Source organism: Hyla sarda, chromosome 5 (genome assembly GCF_029499605.1).
Source record: "Hyla sarda isolate aHylSar1 chromosome 5, aHylSar1.hap1, whole genome shotgun sequence".
In the NCBI taxonomy this organism is placed as follows: Eukaryota; Metazoa; Chordata; class Amphibia; order Anura; family Hylidae; genus Hyla; species Hyla sarda.
The window spans coordinates 168,853,196-168,872,259 of record NC_079193.1 but is presented as its reverse complement, the minus strand read 5'-3'; the positions used below and the strand labels follow the sequence as shown (position 1 = coordinate 168,872,259).

At 43.2% G+C, this 19,064-nt stretch overlaps 1 protein-coding gene and 1 long non-coding RNA gene across 2 annotated transcripts in view; one reads left to right on the top strand and one right to left on the bottom strand.

Moving 5' to 3' along the window:
• LOC130273608 (uncharacterized) overlaps window positions 1-9,160 on the bottom strand; it is a 22,426-nt gene extending 13,266 nt beyond the window's left edge. Inside the window, exon 1 of the long non-coding RNA XR_008844062.1 lies at window positions 9,039-9,160. This is a non-coding gene — a long non-coding RNA (uncharacterized LOC130273608). The remainder of the gene's footprint in view (window positions 1-9,038) is intronic.
• The window catches only part of SH3BP5 (SH3 domain binding protein 5), a 92,169-nt gene that overhangs the window by 65,535 nt on the left and 7,570 nt on the right, over window positions 1-19,064 (top strand). The window contains exons 4-6 of the mRNA XM_056520688.1: window positions 9,071-9,235; window positions 13,328-13,458; window positions 18,366-18,408. Coding sequence (XP_056376663.1) covers window positions 9,071-9,235; window positions 13,328-13,458; window positions 18,366-18,408 — 339 coding nt within the window. The remainder of the gene's footprint in view (window positions 1-9,070; window positions 9,236-13,327; window positions 13,459-18,365; window positions 18,409-19,064) is intronic.

Sequence of the window (19,064 nt, the reverse complement as noted above, 5' to 3'; positions counted from 1 at the left end):
TAGTTTTTTCGTGACAAATTCTACTTTAACAAAGTGGTAAAATTTTGTGGTATCTTGCATCCTTTCTTGGTGAAAAATCCCAAAATTTGATGAAAAATTTGAAAATGTTGCATTTTTCTAACTTTGAAGCTCTCTGCTTGTAAGGAAAATGGATATTCCAAATCATTTTTTTTTTATTCACATATTCAATATGTCCACTTTGTTTGCATTATAAAATTTACGTGTTTTTACTTTTGGAAGACACCAGAGGGCTTCAAAGTTCAGCAGCAATTTTCCAATTTTTCAGGGATCAGTTCAGGTTTGAAGTGGATTTGAAGAGTCTTCAAATTAGAAATACCCCACAAATGACCCCATTATAAAAACTGCACCCCCCAAAGTATTCAAAATGACATTCAGTCAGCATTTTAACCCTTTAGGTGTTTCACAGGAATAGCAGCAAAGTGAAGGAGAAAATTCACAATCTTCATTTTTTACACTCGCATGTTCTTGTAGACCCAATTTTTGAATTTTTACAAGGGGTAAAAGGAGAAAATGTATACTTATATTTGTAGCCCAATTTCTCTCGAGTAAGCACATACCTCATATGTCTATGTAAAGTGTTCGGCGGGCGCAGTAGAGGGCTCAGAAGTGAAGGAGCGACAAGGGGATTTTGGAGAGTACGTTTTTTTTAAATGGTTTTTGGGGGGCATGTTGCATTTAGGAAAACACATGGCATACCATTTTGGAAACTAGACCCCTTGAGGAACGTAACAAGGAATAAAGTGAGCCTTAATACCCCACAGGGGTTTCACGACTTTAGCATATGTAAAAAAATAAAAATAAAATTTCACTAAAATGTGTGTTTCCCCCCAAATTTCACATTTTTGCAAGGGTTAATAGCAGAAAATACCCCCAAAAAATTGTAACCCCATCTCTTCTGAGTATGGAGGTACCCCATAAATTGACCTGAAGTGTACTATGGGTGAACTACAATGCTCAGAAGAGAAGGAGTCATATTTGGCTTTTTGAGAGCAAATTTTGCTCGGGGGCATGTCGCATTTAGGAAGCCCCTATGGTGCCAGGACAGAAAGAAAAAAAACACATGGCATACCATTTTGGAAACTAGACCCCTTGAGGAACGTAACAAGAAATAAAGTGAGCCTTAATACCCCACAGGGGTTTCACGACTTTTGCATACGTAAGAAAAAAAGAATGTCACTAAAAGGTGTGTTTCCCCCCCCCCCCAAATTTCACATTTTTGCAAGGGTTAATAGCAGAAAATACCCCCCAAAATTTGTAACCCCATCTCTTCTGAGTATGGAGGTATCCCATAAGTTGACCTGAAGTGCACTACGGGCGAACTACAATGCTCAGAAGAGAAGGAGTCATATTTGGCTTTTTGAGAGCAAATTTTGCTCGGGGGGCATATCGCATTTAGGAAGCCCATATGGTGCCAGGATAGCAAAATAACCCCCACATGGCATACCATTTTGGAAACTAGACCCCTTGAGAAACGTAACAAGGTGTAAAGTGAGCATATACCCCCCCACTGGTGTCTGTCAGATCTTTGGAACAGTGGGCTGTACAAAATTTTTAATTTGCACAGCCCACTGTTCCAAAGATCTGTCAGACACCAGTGGGGTGTAAATTCTCACTGCACCCCTAATTACATTCCGTGAGGGGTGTAGTTTCCGAAATGGGGTCACATGTGTTTTTTTTTTTGCGTTTGTCAAAACCGCTGTAACAATCAGCCACCCCTGTGCAAATCACCTCAAATGTACATGGCGCACTCTCCCTTCTGGGCCTTGTTGTGCGCCCTATGATCTGAGAATGTAGACTAAAACTTAACGTTTAATAGGTACGACTAAAACTGTCCTCAAAAACCTGGACAGAAAAACACCACGTGCAATGATACAAATTAGATGGAGATTCTGCTCCAAATACAAATACAAAAATTCAGCACAGTAGCTGCACTCAGATATTTAGATATTCTTTAACCATATTGTACCAGCCTAGCTGATTCTGTCCCTTTCCCCATGATTCAGGAGGGATCTCAGGGTGGGACAACAGGAGGGGGTTGGTAGGGAGCCTGTTATATACTATCCTACCCCTAGGGGGGGTGGGCGTCCTAAGAAGGACGGTCCCGCACAGGAACCTATTCCCTGTTGTACTATCACCACCCTGCAATAAACTCACTTGCTAGCTACTCAATACAACTGACTGCCTGCAGGGCCAATACCCTAATGCTGATCTATATATAATAATAATTATGATCAGTCAGAGCAGGGGAGTCAGAGCTGCAAGGAGATGGTCAACCTCAGTATAGTCAGAGTCAATGACAGTATATATCCCTTTCCCCTATAAGGCTGATATGACACAAAGTTCCCTACTGATATAAGGATATCATTCGTACATATGCATAACAGCAAGAGGATACAGCACTATCACCCTTCCATATTGAACATAAGGTATGCATCAGACCATTTAGCTGGGATACTTATGGTTTGTAGTCAGGAAGATGCATGGTTAACGTCTCGACGCGTTTCTTGCTGTCCCGTTCATCAGGAGACAGATAGGGATACAGATAGAAGATAAGGAGCACGCCATCTATGTGCACCCTGCAGCGATATCAGCCGCACAGAACCCTCTGATATCGCTGCAAGGTGCACATAGATGGCGTGCTCCTTATCTTCTATCTCCTTATCTTTTATCTAGGGGTAGCATAGTATATAACAGGCTCCCTACCAACCCCCTCCTGTTGTCCCACCCTGAGACCCCTCCCGAATCATGGGGAAAGGGACAGAATCAGCTAGGCTGGTACAATATGGTTAAAGAATATCTAAATATCTGAGTGCAGCTACTGTGCTGAATTTTTGTATTTGTATTTGGAGCAGAATCTCCATCTAATTTGTATCATTGCACGTGGTGTTTTTCTGTCCAGGTTTTTGAGGACAGTTTTAGTCGTACCTATTAAACGTTAAGTTTTAGTCTACATTCTCAGATCATATAATTGTTGGTAGACCATATATCCCAATTTTTGTCAAACCTTGTTGTGCGCCCCCAGAGCACTTTGCGCCCACATATGGGGTATCTCCGTAGTCGGGAGAAATTGCATTACAAATTTCGGGGGGCTTTTTTCCCCTTTACCTCTTGTCAAAATGAAAAGTATAGGGCAACACCAGCATGTTAGTGTAAAAAAAATATTTTTTTACACTAACATACTGGTGTAGACCCCAACTTCACCTTTTCATAAGGGGTGAAAGGAGAAAAAGACCCCCAAAATTTGTTAGGCAATTTCTGCCGAGTACGGCAATACCCCATATGTGACCCTATACTGTTGCCTTGAAATACGACAGGGCTCCGAAGTGAGAGCGCCATGCGCATTTGAGGCCTGAATTAGGGATTTGCATAGGGGTGGACGGGTATTCTACGCCAGTGATTCCCAAACAGGGTGCCTCCAGCTGTTGCAAAACTCCCAGCATGCCTGGACAGTCAACGGCTGTCCGGCAATACTGGGAGTTGTTTTGCAACAGCTGGAGGCTCCATTTTGGAAAGAGTGGCGTACCAGACTTTTTTCATTTTTATTGGGGAGGGGTGGTGGGCTGTGTAGGGGTATGTGTATATGTAGTGTTTTTTTACTTTTTATTTTATTTTGTGGTAGTGTAGTGTAGTGTAGTGTAGTGTTTTTAAGGTACAGTCACACGGGCGGGGGATTACAGAGAGTTTCCCGCTGCCTCGCAAAATTTGCTGCATTGCAAACTTGCAGCCTGATACTCACTGTAAGCCCCCTGCCCATGTGAATGTACCCTGTACATTCACAGGCGGGGGGGGGGGGGGGGTACCTCCAGCTGTTGCAAAACTACAACTCCCAGCATGCACAGTCTATCAGTGCATGCTGGTAGTTATAGTTTTGCAACAGCTGCAGGCACACGGGTTGGGAAACACTGAGTTAGGAAACAGACAATGTTTCCCAACCAGTGTGCCTCCAGCTGTTGCAAAACCACAACTCCCAAACATTCTCAGGCATGCTGGGAGTAGTAGTTCGGCAACATCTTTAGAGCCAGATGTTGCCGAACTACAACTCCCAGCATGCTTGGAGTTGTAGTTTTGCAACATCTGGAGTACTACAGTTTGCAGACCACTAATACAGTGGTTCTCAATCTGTGCCCTTCCAGATGTTGCAAAACTACAACTCCCAGTGTGCCAAAACTGTCCGGGCATGCTGGGAGTTGTAGTTCTGCAACATCTGAAGGGACAAATGTTACATAACTACAACTCCCAGCATGCCTGGACAGTAAGGGCATGCTGAGGATGTGTAGTTTTGCAACATCTGGAAGGGCACAGTGGTCCCAAAACTGTGGACCTCCAGAAGTTGCAAAACTGCAACTCCCAGCATGCCCTGACGCCAAGGGCTGTCTGGGCATGCTGGGAGTTGTAGTATACAGGGTCCCAATACAGTAATGCATGCCGCTTTACGGCGACGTGCATTGCTGTAAAGGGCCCGACCGCGGCTGAAGATCCACTCACCTGTCGCCGCCGCCTCCTTCATCGCCGGGATCCGGGTCTTCAGGTAAGTACCGTGGCCGGTCCCCAGCACTCCCCCGTCCCCCGCCGCGTCCTCCAGTCTTCCTCCCGTCCTCTCTGGACTTCAAGGGGCTTAACTAACCGATGGATCGCAGGGAATAGGAAGAGGTGGCAGGCTTGCCACCTCGCTCCTATACTTTAGCATGGTCCTGGCTGTCTGTGACAGCCGGGATCATGCAAAATTACCGGGCGGTCGGGTCCCAGAGATCCGATCAGCCCGGTATCGCCGCAGATCGCAAGGGCGATTTCCCTTGCGATTTGCCCCCCTCGGCGTTTGCCCTGGATGCCTGCTGAAGCATTTCAGCAGGCATCCGGTTCCGATCTCTGCCCGGCGCGCGGCAGGGACCGGAAAACGCCAGGACGTACGGGGACGTCCTGGGTCCTTAAAGCCCAGGGTGCGGGGACGTCCCCGTACGTCCTGGGTCCTTAAGAGGTTAAAAAGCACTGTATCATACCTTTTCCCTTTGCTCACATTGTGTGAGCTCCCAGCAGGAGAAAGTGGGTGTTCCCCAGCAGGCGCGACGTCACTGAAGCCTGTGACAGCTGTGCCTCGCCGTGTCACATTAAAAATATATAAAGATTGAGAATTTTAACCACAAGTAAAATGCAAAGTGTCTATAAGGAACAATATATTAAAAATTTAGTTTGGTTACAGGTACTCTTTATTGTATTGTAATACAATAGTTATTGTATTGTAATACATGAACATACATAGTTATTGTAATACATGAACATACAAAAAAAAATTCAACATCTCCAGACTTGCTGTGACAGAGTTTACATTGCAGTGGGATGTATGCAAACCTTGAGTTACTGCTCCATTTACACTGCATTAAAGGTAATGTTCTTTATGCACGTTCTGATGAAACTGCATGAACCCACCTCCCAGAAGTAGCATTTCTGACACAACCATTGTACACATTACCATGGCCATGGTAAATCCATACTATATAACAGAGTGTAGTTTATTTTAGCTGTATATATTGTATAGTATATTTTGTTGCAGTATATTGTATTGTATATATTGTTGCAGTGACCTCATATGCAACCCCACAACTCTTAGCACCCCTGTTTGCTGGGTATGTCTGCCTATATGGATGTCTCCTGTGAGTTCCAGCAGTTACATCCAGAAGTGTGTTGCTTTAAGTGCTTGTTGTATTGACGTCTATGTGTTGTGACATGAAGCCCTCTGTCTGGGCTGGTTCACTGCCACTCTACTACTTTGGGTAATCACACAGGGTAATGGACTGTGTCAGACACAAGAAATTGCTCCACTCCTTATAGAACTATTCATTTTGTTGGAGATTATTATCCAGCATTTTAGAAACTCTATCTTTTGTGAAAAAAAAATTACTGTCTTTCAACCTAAAGGGGGTTTATGAGACTGTATTGATGGCCTATTCTGGTGGCTGGTTGGTGGGGGGCAATGAGTCTAAAACCTACTGATATCTTAATGTCCTATTCTAAATTTAGACCATGAATCTTAAAGGGGTATTCCAGGCAAAACCTTTTTTTATATATATCAACTGGCTTCGGAAAGTTAAACAGATTTGAAAATTACTTCTATTATAAACTCTTAATCCTTCCAATAGTTATTAGCTTCTGAAGTTTTCTGTCTAACTGCTCAATGATGATGTCACGTCCCGGGAGCTGTGCATGATGGGAGAATATCCACATAGGAACTGCACAGCTCCCGGGACGTGAGTCATCAGAGAGTAGTTAGACAGAAAACAACTCAACTTCAGAAGCTAATAACTATTGGAAGGATTAAGATTTTTTTTGCTTTCACTCTAGTGGTAGCATGAGACGGAGTCTACAACTCACACAAGTGGCTCATGTAGTGCAGCCCATCCAGGATGGCATATCAATGCGAGCTGTGGCAAGAAGGTTTGCTGTGTCTGTCAGAGTAGTGTTCAGAGCATGGAGGCGCTACCGGGAGACAGGCCAGTACATCAGGAGATGTGGAGGAGGCCGTAGAAGGGCAACAACCAAACAGCAGGACCGCTACCTCCGCCTTTGTGCAATTAGGAGCAGGTTCAGCACTGCCAGAGCTCTGAAAAATGACCTTCATCAGACCACAAATGTGCATGTGTCATCTCAAATGGTCAGCAACAGACTCCATGAGGGTGGTATGAAGGCCTGACATTCACAGGTGGGGGTTGTGCTTACTGCCGAAGACCATACAGGATGTTTGGCATTTGCCAGAGAACACCAAGATTGGCAAATTTGCCACTTTCACCCTGTGCTCTTCACAGATGAAAGCAGGTTCACACTGAGCACATGTGACAGACGTGAGAGAGTCTGGAGACACTGTGGAAAACGTTCTGCCTGCATCATCCTCCAGCTTGACCGGTTTGGTGCTGGGTCAGTAATGGTGTGGGGTGGCATTTCTTTGGGCGGCCGCAGAGCCCTCCATGTGCTTGCCAGAGGCAACCTGACTGCCATTGGGTACGGAGATGAGATCCTCAGACCCCTTGTGAGACCATATGCTGGTGCGGTTAGCCCTGGGTTCCTCCTAATGCAAGACAATGCTAGAGCTCATGTGGCTGGAGTGTGTCAGCAATTTCAGCAAGAGGAAGGCATTGATTCTATGGACTGACCCGCCCGTTCCCCAGACCTGAATCCAATTGAGCACATCTGGGACATCATGTCTCGCTCCATCCACCAATGCCACGTTGCACCACAGACTGTCCAGGAGTTGGCGGATGCTTTAGTCCAGGTCTGGGAGGACATCCCTCGGGAGACCATCCGTCACCTCATCAGAAGCATACCCAGACATTGTAGGAAGGTCATACGGGCACGTAGAGGCCACACACACACTACTGAGCATCATTTTAACTTGTTTTAAAGACATTACATCAAAGTTGGATCAGCCTGTAGTGTGGTTTTCCACTTTGATTTTGAGTGTGACTCTATATCCAGACCTCCATGGGTTGATAAATTTGATTTATATTGATAATTTTTGTGTGATTTTGTTGTTGGCACATTCAACTATGTAAAGACGAAAGTTTTTCATACTATTAGTTCATTCATTCAGATCTAGGATGTGTTATCTTAGTGTCCCCTTTATTTTTTTTTGAGCAGTGTAGTAGCCATGCCTCAAAAGTGCCACAACTGCTGCTCATCTAACACTCTGTAAAGGCTTCTTCCAGGTTAACATCTCTGCCAGTATGGTGGAGAAATGGTATAACTAGAAGCAGTGAACATACAAGATGACCGTACAGTCTTGGCTAACATCGCTAGTATGGAGCATGCCATTTGATAACTCTTTTAGGGTACGTTCACACACGCAGATTTTTTAGCTGGTTTTCCGCTGCGTATTTGAAAGTGGGCGGGCTCTTCTCGGCTGTCCGCAGCAGATTTTCCGCTGTGGAATGTACACTGCGGAAAATCCGCCGCAAGCCCCATTGAAGTCAGTACGGAGTGTGGCGGATTTTCCACCGCGGAAAATCTGCTGCGGACAGCCGAGAAGAGCCCGCCCACTTTCAAATACGCAGCGGAAAACCCGCAAGAAAATTTGCGCGTGTGTACGTACCCTTAGACAACGTTGTTGCACTAACTGACTTTCAGAAGAGTTGACATTTATGTTTGGCATTGAAAACTACTGTAGTTGAGGGGAGTAAGAATTAAAGATAAATAAAAGTTTTAACATTTGTTTTGTGCTAATGTCCAGACCCAAATGTAAAGTCATAAATGATGGTTTGGGTACCAAAGTGATCATTGAGGGACATGACCTTACTCAGTAAGGAGCGCTGTGTATTAAGTGTTATCTGTGTATAAGGCAATCTTTTTATCAAAACTACTTTTCATTTAATTGGTTTAATTAAATAATTAACTAAATATTTTACCTTTTTTAAAGGAGTTTCCCAACCTCCTGTACAATACATGCATAGGGTTAAATGATAAACTCCTGGCTTCCTGCAGCCGCTACCAAGGGGAGCTTATGAGTTTATTGTACCCTGTTTGTACATTGAGCTCCGTAATAAAACAATATGCTGTAATCTTATCTCCCCTGAGTGGCATCTGCAGGCAGTCACAATGTTATCACTTCCCTATCACTTCCTATCTCTATGCAGAGGATTTGGGGCTTTATATTAAAAAAATAAAATGGCGCCCTAACACATTATAGATTTATTATGAAATAAATCGGCACTTGTTTTGTTTTACCTAAAAATCACCTGTGTGTAAAAGTGGTAATTAACATATGGTGAAAGCCTATCCATTAAAAGGCCATCAGTGTTAGCTGCTTGCAGGGTTCTTTGCGTGCCACCAAGTACTGTGTGCCCTTTATTGTTTGCCAAATCCAGCTTTGTACTTTGAGTAGCTGCTGTGTCTGATGTTACTGCCCACAAAGCTGTCTGGTAACCAATGAAGGTGTCTTATCTACCCGCGTGGATGTGTGACCTGCCCATATTTAAAGGGACACCCTGATTTTTTAGGATAGACCATCAATATTAAAATTCCCAAATAAATACCTGATTTTTTCTGTTTTTATTCGATCATATAGGCTCAGTTGGAAGCACAGAGGGCAACACAAGATTTCCAACGTGCCACAGAGGTTCTCCGAGCAGCCAAGGAGACCATATCGCTAGCAGAGCAGCGGTTGTTAGAAGATGACAAGCGGCAGTTTGATTCTGCTTGGCAGGAGATGCTGAACCATGCCACGCAGCGGGTGAGCCATAGAATGCCGAACCTTTACTGCAGAACATATATTGTGCTAACATGAAATAATTGGATTGCACAATGTTGTATACTTAGATCTTTCTTTCACGCTCACCTTGGTGGTTGTATATAAGACATGTGATGACCTCAGCTTATGATCCCATAGGTACACACAGTTCTTTCAGATCTAGAGGATATAGAAGTGAATTCTTCATATGTTCCTGAGACAATGTAGCGAGTACATTTCTGAGAGTTCCTAGTTCTTTTTTGTTTTTTATATAGGTTTAGCAGTGTGCAGATATTTGGAAAAAGACGTTGCTCCGGAAGGAATAACCGTTCCAATGCAGTTTAAGGCATGCATTAAGATTATGTAAGAAATAAAAAGCTGAAATGCCCTCCAAAGCACAATTTACTAAGAAAAAACCTGACTATATCTGCATGCTTTTGACATTCCGATTTGCTACTACACTTGACACTGCCAAGAGATGAGACCGTTGTATTACAACAAATTAATATAGGCTTATAGTGCAGGAATAAACAACTTACATTTATAATCCCTCTTGCTGTTTTTGTGTAATATACATTTTTATTAATATGCCAATGGCTGAGTTCGGTGCACTGGAGGCATTACTATACCCCTAGGTGCACCAATACACCCGCCCATTGCGGTAACAGCACCTCTTCAGGAATATTCTTCAAGCCCTCTGCAGTGAAGGAATTCAAGGCCACCTATCGGCTGGATAAATATTCATGAGGAGGCACTGTTACAGTAAGGGCGATCGGATCAATGTGCTTTAGGGGTAAAGTGACTCCCCCAGCAATACCTCTATTGTTCGGAAAACAACACACTATTTTGGGCCTTTCTATATGTATGTAGGGGTCAGGCTTATTTAATCAATATACCACTGCAATGTCATAAAAATATATCAGTACCAGAAGTACATGACCTTTGCTTAAAGCAAAGCAAATTTTACAATACTTTAACCCACCAAGAGAACCTCCCACAACATCTGACACCACAGTGCAATTCCCAGTACACTCCGGCTGGTTCAGGATCATAAGTCCAGGTCTTTACTGACTTGCCTTTGTGCCTGGAGGCCTTAAATAGGCACCTGCAGCGTTCAATACTCCCCTGACTCTAGCTATTGGTATGGGTAGAACCAGAGCCGACTAAAAAGCAGCCCTGTCAGACAAAACCCCACATACAAAATCCCCCCTCCAAACCACAAAAAAACTAAAGCATCACACTGCAGCAAATTATGATTTACATTGGTCATTTTTATTGCCACTTCCTTTAATACGTAAACCACAGAATCAGCACAAGAAGAAAATGAAAATGGAATAAAGAGACACCTAATCACACAACCAGGGATAAGTGTACATGAACACTATACAACCAAAATACTGCCATAGGGTAGGGTCACGCTGAGCGGATACGCAGCGTGTTTGATGCTGCGAGAAATCTGCCAAGCAGCGGAAAATACGCTGTGAATGAGTTAGGAGCAGACACAGGGCTTTCTCCGCCGCAGCCTTGTGTCTGCAATAAGGTTCAAGGTCAGCTGTGAGCACCGGCATGACTGTGATGCACCGCCGGCTCCCGATCCTTTCTGTAGACACAGGGCTGTGGCAAGATATAACCAATATAGAGGATCTATTCGCTTTCCTGACCTGTCTGTTGTAGTAAATACTCTTTATAAAGAACAATGATTTTTCCCTGTTAACTATCTATCATGTTCAGTGTTCAGGAAAAACAGCTCCTTTTTTTATCCTTTAACTTATGCTAAAGCATCTTTCTTAGAACTTTGAACTGTATTGTGTCGTTTCCCTGTTATTCCTCCTGGTAATAAGAAATTGGAAAAAATCAATTATCACTAGGTGTTACCCTTCACCTTGTCCCTACATACTGGCAGTGTCCAATCATCACTGACTGTATTAGACTATGTACAGTTTCCTTCTATTGGCCAAAGGACGGGTAACCCCAAATGGCCTGAGCTACATGGAGACTTTCTGTAGTGCTACTGTTTGATTGTTTCACCGAAAATGACTTTGTGACCAAACCTCATTCAGGAGGAAGGGCTGAAATCAGAGTTCCAAAATACAGTAGAATTATTACCTCTTAGGCTGGGTTCACACCACTTTTTTGCAATACAGTTCCCGTATCAGGTTTTTGATATAAAACTGATTCCTCAAAACCTGACTTAATTGTATCAAAACGTGTGTACAAATTTTAATCCATATACTGTTAGAAACCGTATACGGTTTGAAAAATGATGTCCGGTTGCATTTGTTTTATAAGAAAAAAACGTATACGTTTTTAACTTTTCATTCCATTATGAATGAAGTTTCACTTGTTTTATTGAAATTCCAAGAAAAAAACTGTGCAAAGTCAAAAACGGTATGGTGAAAACCGGATGGAACCGTACGCACATACCTGTACGGTTCCCATTGAGTTCCATGTTAAAAAAAAAAAAAAGTATACGTTTCAATACTGTTTTTCACCCGGACCAAAAACAATGGTGGGCTACGGTTTTGGGTACCGGAAAAAAACTGACAAAACCGTACATAATGCAAAATGGGCACAACCTGATGCACCTTTTGGCATACGGTTTTCAATGGAGAGTCAATGCGTACGGTTTTCAATACGGTTCCCTACAGTATTCAAATTGAAAATGTATACGGGAACTGTATTGCAAAAATGTGGTGTGAACCCAGCCTTAGACAATGCAATGATTTTCTACAACGGACGTGTCAGGAGAGATGACATATGGGGGGAGATTTATCAAAACCCGTCCAGAGGAAAATTTGCTTAGTTGCCCATAGCAACCAATCAGATCGCTTGTTTCATTTTTGAAAAGGCTTCTGAAAAATGAAAGAAGCGATCTGATTTATATTAGCACAACATTACAATTTCTGGACCACATGTCAAAAGGTTAAATTAAAGACACTAACACTTAAACTTCTTAAGGACATAGGACCTAAATGTACGTCCTGGTGCCCTGGTACTTGACGCACCAGGACATACATTTACGTCCTGTACATGAAGCGAGCACAGGAGCTGCACTTCATGCGGGGGGAGGTCCCGGCTGCCATCAGCCAGGGACCTGTCAGTAATGGCAGACATCAGAGATTGCGCTGCCATTAACACCTCAGATGCCGTGATCAATACTGATCACAGCAATGCGGCAGTTCTAATGGCTTATCCGATCACCTGCAGCAGGTCCACGGGGATCCTATCAGCCAAGATGGCGGAATCTAGGTCCCCGCACCTGCCTCCTTTGCTCTTCTGGGGTCTGCTAGATAGCAGACCAGAGAAAGAGAATTGCCGATGTTTATAAAAGTTAAAAAGAATGTAAATAAATAAAAACTCCCCCCCCCCAAAAAAAAAAAAAAAACATTTTAATAGCTCTTTTTACCAATCATACCCCAAAAAGTAAATAAATAAAAAAATAATAATAATAAACAAATTTGGTATTGGTGTGTGCATGAATGTCCAAAATATCAAAATATAATGGTAACTTGTACAACGTGAAAACTGTTTCTTTTTAATTTACCACACAATAAATATTTATTTTGCTTTTTCCATACATTTGTTTGATAAAATGAGTGATGTCATTATAAAGTACAATTGGTCGTGCAAAAAGCAAGCCCTCCTATGGGTCTGTGTATGGTGATTTAAGAGTTATGGCTCTTAGAAGGCGAGGAGAAAAAAACAAAAATGCTAACATTTTGGTGGAAAAGTTAAACAGATTTGTATATTCATTGCATTAAAAAATCTTAATCCTTCCAGTACTTATCAGCTGCTGTATGTTCCAGAGGAAGTTCTTTTCTTGAATTTTTCTGTCTGACCACAGTGCTCTCTGCTGACACCTCTGTCCATGTCAGGAACTGTCTGGAGCAGAAGCAAATCCCCTTACTAAACCTATCCTGCTCTGATAAGTACTGAAAGGATAAAGATTTTTAAATAGAAGTAACTAACAAATCAGTTGATTTTTAAAAACATTTTTTCCTTCGGAGTAACCCTTTTAGGGGTTAAGTAGTGATAAATGTTTTCTTTTTTTTGATTAGTAGATGGTTTCTTTTCATGTGTATGTTTACATTCTAGGTTATGGAAGAAGAACAGAAGAAGACTCGCAGTGAACTAGTGCACAAAGAAACCGCTGCCAAATATAATGCAGCCATGGGAAGAATGAAGCAGTTAGAGAAGAAATTAAGGAGAAGCATAAACAAATCCAAGTATGTATCTAGAAGACACAACTACAACTCTTGGCTCTAGGAGGCGAAATCATTGTCAGACACCAGACATTTACATAGTAGATTTGCCTTCAGGATTGTTCACACATGGCATTTCTTGCAGGCTTTCCAAATTAATTTTTAGTATGTACCGTATATACTCGAGTATAGGCCGAGTTTTTCAGCACGATTTTTCGTGCTGAAAACACCCCCCTCGGCTTATACTCGAGTGAACTCCCCCACCCGCAGTGGTCTTCAACCTGCGGACCTCCAGAGGTTTCAAAACTACAACTCCCAGCAAGCCCGGGCAGCCATCGGCTGTCCGGGCTTGCTGGGAGTTGTAGTTTTGAAACCTCCGGAGGTCCGCAGGTTGAAGACCACTGCGGCCTTCAACATCATCCAGCCCCCTCTCACCCCCTTTAGTTCTGAGTACTCACCTCCGCTCGGCGCTGGTCCGGTCCTGCAGGACTGTCCGGTGAGGAGGTGGTCCGGTGGGATACTGGTTCCGGGCTGCTATCTTCACCGGGGAGGCCTCTTCTAAGCGCTTCGGGCCCGGCCTCAGAATAGTCACGTTGCCGTGACAACGACGCAGAGGTGCGTTCATTGCCAACGTACTTCTGCGTCATTGTCAAGGCAACGCCTCTATTCCGGGCCGGAAGCGCGGAGAAGAGGCGCCCCCGGTGAAGATAGCAGCCCGGACCACCTCCTCACCGGACCACCTCCTCTCCGGACAGTCCTGCAGGACCGGACCAGCGCCGAGCGGAGGTGAGTACTCAGAACTAAAGGGGGTGAGAGGGGGGCTGGATGATGTTGAAGGCCGCAGTGGTCTTCAACCTGCGGACCTCCGGAGGTTTCAAAACTACAACTCCCAGCAAGCCCGGACAGCCGATGGCTGCCCGGGCTTGCTGGGAGTTGTAGTTTTGAAACCTCTGGAGGTCCGCAGGTTGAAGACCACTGAGGGCGAATGATGAGAAGAGGATGATGAAGGGGGGGTGTGGGGATGATGAAGGGGGGTGGGGATGATGAAGGGGGGGGGGTGTGGGATGATAAGGGGATGATGAAGGGGGGATGTGCGGGATGATAAGGGGATGATGAAGGGGGGATGTGCGGGATGATAAGGGGATGATGAAGGGGGGATGTGTGGGATGATAAGGGGATGATGAAGGGGGGATGTGCGGGATGATAAGGGGATGATGAAGGGGGGATGTGTGGGATGATAAGGGGATGATGAAGGGGGGATGTGTGGGATGATAAGGGGATGATGAAGGGGGGATGTGCGGGATGATAAGGGGATGATGAAGGGGGGATGTGTGGGATGATAAGGGGATGATGAAGGGGGGATGTGTGGGATGATAAGGGGATGATGAAGGGGGGATGTGTGGGATGATGACAAGGGGATGATGATGATGAGGATGTTAATGACTGGTCTGGATGATGACAGGGGGGGGATGAGGTATTTCCCACCCTAGGCTTATACTCGAGTCAATAACTTTTCCTGGGATTTTGGGTTGAAATTAGGGGTCTCGGCTTATACTCGGGTCGGCTTATACTCGAGTATATACGGTAGGTCAACATCTGCAGCATTTCTGCGACATGTGAACATAGCCTTAAGCCTGAATTAAAAGATTTACAACTTTTTAATAAAGTTTCAGTTCCTCACCATTTGCAAGCTATCACGTCTATTGCTTCTGCGGATGCCGGAATCGTGATTTCCACAGCAGAAATATCTGCTGCAGAAGTTCGGCCATGTGCACAGTGCAGCAGAATCCCATTGACATAAAGTGGCTCAAAACCTAATATTCCTCCTATACACTAGAGATGTCCCAGCTGAAGAACAGGCAGGGACAAAGTCCATTAAGTGAGGGTGAGACTAGCACTCCTTTGTGCTCACTCCTGTCCTATCAGACTGCAGCATGAAAACAGAGGAAGGAATTACAGAGCAGCCTGCAGTGATTGGATGGAGAGACCCAGCACAGCACAGCAGGCTCAGGGAGAAAGAGGAGTCATGCAGAGTGAGGGACATGTCCCCTTTAAAGCACAGGATGAATAACCAAGTGAGCTACAGAAAGAGGGTATTTGTGAGTTGAATATAGATGCTAGACTTTGGCTGTCTGAGCATACTGGGAGTTGTAGTTTTGCAAAAGGTGGAGACATGCTGGTTGGGAAACACTGGGAGGAAAATTAGATTAAGAACCCTATGTTGAATGTAGTGCTAGGGAATATGTTGGGGACAGCTAAATATTCTGAAAGAGGTAAAGTACTTACTTGGTTAGAAAAGATTATAGAAAAACATTTTTTGTGTCATTTGTTGGTCACGGTTTGGCTTGTGTATCTACTAAGAGGAAGAAACAACAGAAAAGAAGTGAAATGTGATGTATTACAAGTTTTCTCAGTCTTTTACTTCTACATACATTACTAACCATCTTTGTCATATCTCACAAACAAAAATTTTATAGGTTACTCAGTACCTAATCCTGATCATGCACATAAAATGTTTACATGTCTAGCATCTATATTCCGCTCACAAATACCCTCTTTCTGTAGCTCACTTGGTTAGTCATCCTGTGCTTTGCAGGGGACATGTCCCTCACTCTGCATGACTCCTCTTTCTCCCTGAGCCTGCTGTGCTGTGTTGTGCTGTGCTGGGTCTCTCCATCCAATCACTGCAGGCTGCTTTGTAATTTCTTCTTCTGTATATCGGCTCGAAGAAGCGCCTTGGTGGCGTTAAAGTCTGTCCCGGTCCCTCATTACCCGCCTCCACCCCTACACCAGCCTGTCATGCCTGACACTATGAAATAAAGAACCGTTTGGATGGTGAGTGCAATCCATGTTTTCTTTATCGCTATTGCCTTCACATGCTATCGGATTTATGCACCACTGCACCCAACGCTACATAACAGGAACTTCAGAACCATCCACATCACACCTGCTGCCATCCACCTTAGTCTTGCAGTGCCGGATTTAACCCTTTCTTCTCCTGGTCCATTATTGAACAGATTGCTCCTTCTCGGCAGTCAGGTAAAGAATTGAGCAGATGCGATGTTGCCTTCTCTGGCTCAGATGGCCAGTGGCTTTATGTGCTTTGTACTAGGCGTTCTCTGTTATAACCTATAATTAGATGAATTGCTTATGGGGTAATAATACCCCAGAGACTGCATGGCTGGCTCTGCTCATGTGTGTCAGGGAGCACTATTAATAGAATCGCTTTTCTGCCAGGAAAGCATTGAGATATTTATGCTATTCTGGGTTGGGGAACAAGTCACATCTGGGGTCAGTAATAGAGTATCAAGCATTTTACTGTTCACTTGAATGGATGATGGATGTTATGGTTTTGCACTTTCAGGACATAATTCTAGATTAATAAGAATAAATCATGCTTGACAATTGCATTAATAATGTACCACAAAGAATACTTGAAGTGCATCTGTTTAGGTTATTCTGCCCATAAGGGCAAAATGTTTCTAATAAATTGTATTTTTTATATTTATGGCATGTATACAGTTCATGCAATACTGAAGGGCAATAAATGTAGCTATCCTTGTCTGGTCTTTAAAGGGAATGCATTGCCTAGGTTTTTTGTTCTCGAAAATTTTTTGCAATCTGTTTCTATTATTTGTAAAAAAAAATATATATTTTTTTTTGGTACAATAGTATGGGGGGTATGCCATTTTGTCTAAGCTGCTTATACCGTAGGCAACAATAGACAGGAGCTGTCCCATTGACATGAATGGGAAAGATTGCTGGGCATACTCTGTGACCTTTACCTTCCACAGGGAAGGGAGCTGTTCAGCTGTGAGCTTTATCTATTGTCTTCTACCATTTGCTGTAATGCTGTAGACATAACTTTCCAGCAGCCTGCTCCTTCACATCATCACACAAAGAAAAAGTAGTCTCCGCTTTGTTTTAGACTAAGTGACAAGATTTTTAGGTTATTTTATAATATAGATGGTGAAATGGAAAAGAAAATCAATGAAAATTCTTTAAAAATAATTTTTACATAAAAACATGATTTCTGATAACACATTCCTTTTCCTTTTCTTACCTGGTATGGGTCGGCAGACATTTACGGTATTTTGTGTAGAAAATGTTGTAAATGCTTACGGTATATCAATTTTGCGTGCAATTGTAAGAAACTAGATCTTGTATTAAAAACTTTTTGCCACAAGAAAACTTGTTTTCCTTCCTCACCAATTACCAGATTTTCGCTTGTTGTCAGTGAATGGAAACAAGCTTTAAATGGAAAAGCTCTAAAGCTGCCTGGATCCTTTCCTACAGATACAAGTGTAGCATGCCGAAATATATATCCCTGCTACATGTGAATTGAAACATGTGAAGGAAATCTGCAACAAATCCACCAAGTCTGAACATGGCCTTAGTGGATCAGAGCTCTTTTATTAATTTTTTTTGTAAAGAAGCCTGCAACTGCGTCACAGGTTTTCATCCCAGCATGCTCCCATTTATCAACAGCAAGCAGAGATCTTGAGCGAAGAGTTAAAATATAAAGTGCATTATACATTTGCAGAACTTGTCATTATACAGTAATTAACATTGATTTGCATTAAGAAAACTATATTACGTTCATTGGGGTAAATCCTTTTTTTTTTTTTTTTTACCATGAATGATATGGGTGTTGAATAATGTTTTGTGGTTATTCAGATTTCATCACACATGAGATTAGATACTGTTCAATGTAGCCAATCTCCATGTATAGGGGACACACAGACAGAGACAAAGATTCATATGACAATATAGCTCATGACCTCTTGGTATCTTTGATCGTGGTTCTCTCATGGTTATAGGACTGCTGAGCAGTGGTTACATTCTCCGCCGCCCCATGTTTCTGCATTCTGTCTTCCTCTCTATTCCCGTCTTATTAATATCCTGTATTTCTCTTTATTTCTCCTGTATAGGCCCTATTTTGAAATGAAGGCAAAGTATTATTTGCAACTCGAGGTTAGTACATTATTCTATATATATATATATATATCCATTTTTTTAAGTACTATTGGACTTTTATAAGCAGTCAAGGATCTGCATGTTAAAGGGGTATTCCGGCTTTAGACATCTTATCCCCTATCCTTTAGAGAGGGGGTAAGATGTATAAAGCCCGAAATACCCCTTTAAATGTAACTTAATACTCCAGAATTAGGTTCCATTCCATTAGGCCCTGGCAGATGGCAGATCTGGGGGCCATTTTTAGGCTTCTGGCTACTAAAGCAGCACATCAGCACCACATGATCACGTCGCTCAGATCCCGTAGTCCCTATCAACTGCAGCATCTGAGGAGTTAAATGGCTGTGATTGGAGTTATCTCTGATCTCCATAGTTCCTGAACCCATGTGATCACTAGGACGTACAGTGATCCCTCAACTTACAATGGTTTCAACATACAATGGTCTTTTCTGGACCATCGTAAGTTGAAACCAGACTCAACATACAATGCTACAGACAGTCCAGATCTGTAAAACGTGTCAATGACTGGAAGAACCGACCAATCAGAATGGGCATTCACTGGTAAAACACCTGTATTACTGAAGTGCATGCACTGACTGATGTCTGGTAGTGCCCCCTACAGTACAGGAAGGTATTACTTGTTCTGTACACTTTAC